The following is an 8,357-nucleotide window of genomic DNA, read 5'->3' on the forward strand; positions in this document are numbered from 1 at the left end:
AGTGTCCCCTCCAGGTCGGATACAAGGTCATATGGGGTCCAGTAAACGCGACGAGAGCCGCACCAAGAAAACGACCTTGCTCTTCTCGCTTCCTGGAAAATTTATAAGGGGTCACTAAAGTTGTAAAGCCCACAAAATTCTTAGGGGCCACAAAATAATTAGCCCACCTGTGAAAAAACCTTAGCGCCGCTACTGTGTTTGAACCCATATTGGGTTGGATTCATGATCCCTCTTTTATGAAGAGAGTAGTACAGTCTTCTTGACAAGAGTTTGTCAAGAACCTTACCCACTACTGACAGTAGAGAGATCGGACGGTATGATCGAGCATTCCGCCTATCTCTCCCTTCCTTATAAATCAGAGCAATCCTTGCAACTTTCCAAAGTTTTGGAAAGTGGCCTAGACTCAAACATGCATTGTAGAGGCACTCGAAAACCAAGGGACAGACCAAAAACATAATCTTAAAGAATTCGATAGTAATGCCATCGAAACCCGGAGCTTTGCCCCTTTTGAAGGAATCAATGACATTAAGTACTTCATCTTCTTTAAACTCTACATCGTCCGACTCGACGTAAGGAGCTTCGACTGACTCTCTGATTTCCTTGTGTACTTCAAGGTCATCTTCCTGCGAGTCGTCTAAAAAAAGAAAATTAGGAATAGTTTCATATGTTTCGGTAAGTCCCTCTGTCAGCGTGCCATCCTCTCGTTCCACACCGGAGACTGCATACTTACGTTTGGCATTGCCTGTTGCCAATTTGTAAGGAAGAGAGTAAGGATCCTCCTTCGACACAGAAGAGCAAAAGTCCCGCCAAGACTCCAACTTATAGGAACTGATGAGGCTCTTTTACTCTCTTTAGAGAGACAAGAATTCATGTTTGTAGCGTTCCCTCACCAGGGGATCCCTAGCCACCTGCATACGTTTTCGCGCTTTACGTACCAAACTTCGCTTCCTGCCAAGACCTTCATTCCACCAGGGAGCCGAGTTATACGTCTTAGCATTGGCACTAAGTTTTCTACTAACCTCACCTGCATCTTTAAAAATTCCCTCAATAGAGGATGCAACATCATCAATCTGATCCCTAGAGCCAAGTGTTACCTCACAAAGAGCCTCCAAAGGCAAGGTAATCTGGTCGCAAAACGATCCAGATCCAGATCCTTTAAATTTATAAACCTTTCGCCATGGATAATGTCTTGCACGGATAAATTAAAGTAGATAAAATTATGGTCACTGTTGGTGATGTCGTCAGACACTTCCCAATCAGTGACCATATTAAAGACATTCATAGTTGTGAGAGTTAGATCAATCCAACTATTACCATTTGTGCTAGAAAAGGTAGGATCTGAATCAGGATCATTCAAGACGACCAGATTCCGGGACTCAACAAAGTCAACACAGGCAACACCTCTAGGACAATTGTCCCTTGAGCCCCAGAGAGTATGATGAGAATTGAAATCACCGCCAATTATTATACTACGACCAGCAAAGTTTCTAATTTTGTCGGAAATAAAGTTCAAGTGTTCATCCAAGACCTCCGACGGGGGAGGAAGTATATATATGGAGAACACTAGAAAAGATATATCCCCCGCCTTTATACCTACAATTGTAATGTAGTCATTATTAAGAAGATTAATGACAAGAAACTTCGTATTAAACGTGGCCGGACTGTCGAAAGTGCGAAAACTGGTGAAATTCTAGGCTTCGTTCGTCACGTGCTGAGTTGCGCACCAGAGCCTCTTTGCAGGTGAACGAGCCACGAAGCCGTTCGCAGCGAGGAGATCTGTCGGGATTTCATCGTCGGTGCCTTTGCTTCTTTTAGCATTTCTGCAGTGTTGGGTCAGATGCCCATATCGTTTGCAGTTGGAACACCTAGGGCGTTGCTTTCGGGAACTCTGCCTTGACGAGGATTGAATGCTACTATTGCCTTCTCGTCTAGCTACCAGCCCGGTTGATTCCGTGAAAGCATCTCCGTCTCGGGTCGCACGACCGATCAGTAGTCGTTGCAGTTCATCTACAGTTTGCTTTTCTTGGGGAAGCGTGTCCCACACCATACTGAATTCTCGATATTCATCATTCGGCAAGGATTCGAAGATGCAAACAACCCGGATGCAGTCATCAAAAGAGATATCTTTCTCTCTTTTAGCGGTAGTCAGTACGTCAGCCCATAAGGAACGTAATTGGGCGAGATGGGTTGCCATGTCGACATCTGGTGATTTTGTAGCTCGCATTAACCGATTTGACGACTTCTGTTCGAAAATCTCGAGGAGCTTAGGCCACATCTCTTGGGGGCGTCTCACAGCCTGCAATCATGTTCTGGACCTTGACGGAAAGTGCTGACCAAATGATGGTGTGGGCGGTAATGAACGCTACTTGATACTTCTTGAAAGCAGCCGGAAATGTCGCTTCTGACGTCGTGGTTCTCATCGGTTCTGTCCAGTCTCCCGTGATAATCTCATGAATGTCTCGAATAATCGGGACATCGTTGATCTGCCTCTTCCAGCTTCGCCAATTCTCGGGACCAGACAGTTTGTCTATGTCATGACGAAGGAGTCCATCCATTCTTCAGGATACAGTGGGTCAGGATCAGGTTGTTGATAATATCAGCAACTAGAATACTGGAACCAGGACTCAGCTGTTCATAGGCTTCTCAGCAACCTTTCACAGTCCTTACGTTCCTTATGGGCTGACGTACTGAATACCGCTAAAATAGAGAAAGATATATCTCAGAGTGGTGCAGTGGAGCGTGCTGGGCCCATAACCTGTTGAAGTTTACAACGTGAACGCAGGGCATAGCTTCTTAAGGGTTTAGGAGTGAACAAACTGAACGAGGTTATAAATAACTAACTAGTGATTTAGTAATGATGACATTTAAAGAATATTTACAAACTATACAATTAACAAACAATACTAGATTAGTACTGGAGCGACATTACTGCAAGGACTGCAGAAGCTAAATGACACACCTTAGTCAAATGACAGGCGGTTTTATATACGGTCGAAATCTTATCTCTAAAGGAGATAACGGAAAGATAAGATTTCGTTGATAAAAATATCTTCATTGCTCTTTTTCTTCAACAGAAACTCTAGCCAAAATGCATGATACTTCAAAAAATGATAACTTTTCAATTTTTTTAAATTAGCCCGCTAAACTCCAGGAGGCTTCATATTTAGGGTAAATAAACCAGGGAAAACATTTTGGGCGAAATCCATCACTATCGAGCAACAACGCTTGACGATTTCACGTGGAATGACCCATTGTAAATATTGGTATTCATTGAGAACTATTTATTATGTTGTTTAACAGTGGAATGTTGAATTTAAACAGAGTGCGAGACATTTATCTTGGCTAAGCTTCTAAGAGAAAAAGTATATTATTAAATAGAAGGTAAAGTTTTGAAAAATAAGACAAGGTAATTATCAGTACGATTGTTGCTGTTTAATTCAATGATGGTCGTCAATTCGTGATAAGTGTCATTCTTTAGTGTAATGTATTTTTTCTGGGATATAATTACTCTTCCATAAGGTTTTTGTTTATCTACGTTCCTACAAACATAATAATAAGTATGATATTACTTACTTTAAATGTGAAATAACCTTTAATAATACTAAGGACCTTCAGTCACTGCTTCTCCCAAAACTGCCATTTACATTGCCTGCTATTTTCAAAGTTGGGCCTATGTCAGGCCTAGGCTTAAATATTTTCAAAGCAAACCTAAACTAATAGCTTTTCCATTTGACTGCTCTCGACCACTCTAGATCGCTCTGATCAACATTTTATGTTCCATTAGCGTGCTCGGATCTGCTCCGATCAAGTTTCGCGTGTTCCATTTAGCGCTCTCGGAGCAGCCCCGAGATCGCCCAAAACCGATCTGACAATTTCGACAGATCAACGGATCGAGATCGAGATCGGAGCAAATTTTCCTTTTAGATTTTTTGGCAAAATCGTAGACCAAGACGCGAAAATACTAGCAGACGAAAAACAACAAAGCGCGGGAATATGTCATGGAATGTTTTACTCTAGTCGATTGGGGTGAGATCTATGACGTCAGAGACAGATTCAGAGCGAATCTTGAGCAATCAAATGGAAAACGCTAATAATCTTATTTATCATCCTCATAATGGCATGTTATAGCGCTAGCGGCTTGCCGTAGCACGGCCAACTTCGATCGCGCGTACCACGCTTTAGCGGCCCCATCAATTGCCTTGCATCTAATTTTAATTTGCGGGTATGAATAATCCCGATAGGGGCGCTACATACGACCAAAAACCTACTATCACCAAAGGCAGGGAATACAAGCGAAATCGCGAAAAAATGTTTTTTCTTCGGTTTTCCACTTTCCTATTTAGAAAAAACAAGGTATAGTAAGTTAAACTATCTTTTCGAAATATATTATTGTATAATTAATAATTTAAAAAAAATATTACCTTATAAATATTAAATGATGAAAAAGATACACGTTTTTTACGCGAAGGCGCCATATTAGAATACATAGTTTTGAAGGCTGTAGAGGTGTTTAGAGCGTTTTGACGCGTAAATAATGTCACTCTTAAAATTTATAAATCTTTAATAATAACAAATCGTTATTAATAATATATACACACATATATATATATAAATATATATATATATATATATATATATATATATATATATATATATACACATATACAGGGTGTTACGGATAAGAGTACCGAAACTTTCTATATGCATTCTATGGGTCTCTATGAGTACATAATGTCTAATAAACATGGGTCCTAAAGTGCTTCGTTTCAGAGATATGGGCCTCCAAAAACTACCACAAAAAACCGGACACAGCCTTAACTCTGGCAAACAATATTCTTCCTTGAACCAAATTGTTTTCATTAAACTATCAATTGTTTTTTATCCGTGAGGCGAGAAACTTTAATAACAAGTGGCCAAAGTTCATTAATGTCCTTTTAGAAGTAAAATGAGTTTGAAGACCAAGCCATTTTAATTTAGTTTATTTCGCTACAATATATATACAGGGTGTCTCAATTCGCTCGATCAGGCCATTTTTCTCAAAATTTATTTATGCTAGGGTTCTGAAATTTTCAGGGTTTATTTGTTAGGTATGGAAGGCTGTGGTTACTAAATTAATAGCCTTTAACGTAAACAATCGTACATAATCACAACACACATGTACATTTATTTTAGGGAACTTATGCTTTCAGCTATGTAGTTAATAATCAGATCTGCAAAAAGTTATTGTTAAAGAAAATTATTACGTTCAACACCTAATTAGACAAAGTATACAAAGACCGCGTCTTCCATTTCGACGTGGTTACGAGTAAGATCATCAAACAAAGATTTGTAGACCAAAAATTACGCTTATTTTTCTTTTGTTGTTTTTTAACGTGAAATATCAATTGTCCGAGTAGTATTTAAAGCGTTTACATTTCAGAGTTAAAACATTATCTCAGCTTGGCCGATTGTTGTCCAGTACGCCTCTTTGCACTCGAGATCAGCGCGCTCATATGCTAGAATTATTTTAATAATCAGCTAGGCTAATACCCAAGGCACCACCTTAGGCCTAAGTCATCAAGCGACTTTTGAAGCCATTAGTTCAGGTGGCCGGGTTACAATGCGTAGGAGGGTGGTGGCAAGCCCTGCATGCCACGAGATCGAGCCAACAGCTCCCTACACTAACTAGTACCGTTAACCTCGACAAATTTTTATGGAAGGGGAAACCGAAGAACTCGGGGAAAAACCCCTTAAACCAGGGGAGAAGGTCGTCGTAATGCTACTCTAGTAAGTCAGTTATTTAGACGAAGATTTCCCAATTGCAGACCAAGTCATACGACGGTTCTTAGAGTGGTCCGCGACTTCGACAACTGGGGTAATATCAATCCGAGGTTTCGTGGTCGTGGTCTCCAGGACATCGACATGGAAAACACCATACTTGCCTACTTCGTCGCCTATCCTCGAGTGAGCGTCAGGACTGCCAGCTTTGACTTAGGGTTGGATCGAAACTACGTTTGGAGAACACTCAAAAGACACCATTTTCATCCTTATCGAGCGACACTTCACCAAGGACTGCATGACGGTGATAGACAGCGCCAACTCGACTTCTGCAATTGGTTTTGCCTCATGGCTGACGCACACCAGGATTTTCACGATCAACTACTGATGTCCGACGAATGTTCATTCGGAAGAGATGGGCCTTTCAACCGTCAAAACCAACATATGTGGGACTACGAGAATCCACACTGGGGATTTCCTCACAGCCACCAAGTGCAGTTTCGCTTAAATGTGTGGGCTGGTCAGTAGTAGTGTAGTGTATGTTCTGTCACTAGGGGAGCCAGTAGGAGCCACGGGAGAGCGGGGGAGCCAGGGGGAGCCAAGAGGAGGCAAATTTTCACATACCAATCCTAGGGTGTTTTTTAAATTTTACGATTACACCAGGGGGATCAAGGGGAGGTAAATTTTAGAGTACGTATCCCAGGGTGTTATCTGTCTATCGGTACTTAGAGGACAGAGAACTGAACTAAATATGTATATTCTAAGCCTATGGTGAGCCGAAAGTAAAGATCGTGTACCTGTCCTAGAGTGTTTTTCGATACTTACAGATATTTTATGTTTATCGGTACTTAGAGGACAGAGAACTGAACTTTGATGATATATTGTTATCCAAAGGGGATATATATATATTCTATATGTTATAACATAATGAAGCGTGTTCGTTTCTCCGATGTAACCGTACATTTTATACCTTACGAAGACCGGGTGAATCATGTTCTAAGAAATAAACAACATTTCACTATGCTTATTAAATTGAAATTTGAACCATTACTATCCCCGATATTTATCAACTGGTTGGTAAATGACGTACAACAGAGGATGATAAAGGGTGTAAAGGTATATTTAAATTTTCCATATAAGATAAAAAAATTGCGAAATATGATAATCAATAGACAAATATGCCAATCTTTACCCCGGAAAACAATTTTATAATTAAAATCTAAACAATCCCTTTGAGAACGTAATTACATCTTGAAAACCCAGTGACGTTCATATATGATATCAACATCGACCTTTATCCTTTTAATTGAGTATAAAAGGCGAACGTGAGATCTTTACCATCATTCTCTCCATGAATGAATGAATGAATGAATGAATGAATGAATGAATATTTATTTGCTTCTTTTACAAAAGTCCCTTTTATAACAGGGAGGAATCTAATTTAAAATAGGATTCACAAGCAGAGATGAAGATAAAAATAACACGTTATACACTGATATACTTCTCGATATACACAATAAAATAGTACAAGCGTAGTAAAAACCGAAGAATGTATAACTATTTACAATTTACACAATTTTAAATTACATATATTAACAACAAATACTATTTACATGCATAAACCAGTATTCGAAGAACATCCTAACTAGTTGAGCGCTTTAAGCGCAGGCCACCCCAGCGACCGAGAATTCTTTTAGTAACTATTAAATCAGGCGAGGCTGCGCAGTTCGATCCTAAACCCAGCAAAAAGGCAACGTACTCTTCGGATCTTTCCAGTTCTTCGGCGTATAGGTAGTCCTTGCGAACACTCTCAAAAGTCGGACACTCAACTAAAATATGCGCGATATCTTCGACTGAGGCGCCACAGAGGGGGCATTCGGGAACTTCTCCGAAGATATCGGTGAATCTTGCTGCGGTTGGGAGGGCCCCCGAACGAGCGAGAAAGAGAAGGTGACTGGGACGATCGTTATTATAGAAGGCCTCCATACCGAGGTCTTCCTTTCTCCTGTAATGGGCGAGACTGTCGTGCTTCTCCAGCTCCTGACGACATTTCTTCGAGCTGTACTCCTTGACCGCCTTCTCGATAATTTTGGTCCACTCCGAGGCCGTTTTCGCACCACCGCGCGGGTGGCCATATCCGTAGGTGCGATCCAGAGCTTCAACCCGTTTTATCCAACAAGTCGGGTGACCCATGGCTCTCAAGTACCTGTACACCTTGGCCGCGGTACGATCCAAAGACATGAAGATTAATCGACCCAAATAGACCAGCTTACTACGTGCCTCCAGTAGCGGCGCTAAGGGTGGGCTGAACTGGGCTTTAGCCCCCCTGCATTTCTGAGAGAGGCCACATATTTATATTAAAAGGGCCACATATTTATATTTAAGAGGCCACATATTTGAAATTTCCTTATGTTTTTATTGCCAAGTAAAGTTTTTCGGGGGGAAAAATCTTTAAAAATCAATTCGTTTACTCAAAAAGATAGTAGACCATAAGCAGATAGATTCGGGAGGCGAAGGGGGCGGAAATGGAGAGAAAGTTTAATGAACAATTGAAAGAAAAGAAAGGGGCTTGAGGGAATTTCGGGAAATACCCCAGCGGG

The 8,357-nt window shown here is 40.8% G+C and overlaps 1 protein-coding gene across 1 annotated transcript; it reads right to left on the bottom strand.

The window, feature by feature from the left end:
- Positions 1–1,690: 1,690 nt before the first annotated feature.
- Positions 1,691–2,194, bottom strand: LOC149964378 (uncharacterized). Its single transcript, XM_090167057.1, has one exon. The coding sequence runs from the start codon at positions 2,192–2,194 to the stop codon at positions 1,691–1,693; it is 504 nt and encodes a 167-aa protein (XP_090023183.1).
- Positions 2,195–8,357: the final 6,163 nt, after the last annotated feature.

Source organism: Leiobunum rupestre, chromosome 1 (genome assembly GCF_980474605.1).
Source record: "Leiobunum rupestre chromosome 1, qqLeiRupe1.1.hap1, whole genome shotgun sequence".
Classification (NCBI taxonomy): domain Eukaryota; kingdom Metazoa; phylum Arthropoda; class Arachnida; order Opiliones; family Sclerosomatidae; genus Leiobunum; species Leiobunum rupestre.

Bases quoted from the DNA above. Each gene is read 5' to 3' on its own strand.
- LOC149964378 (XM_090167057.1), bottom strand. From the start codon at position 2,194: ATGGCAACCCATCTCGCCCAATTACGTTCCTTATGGGCTGACGTACTG.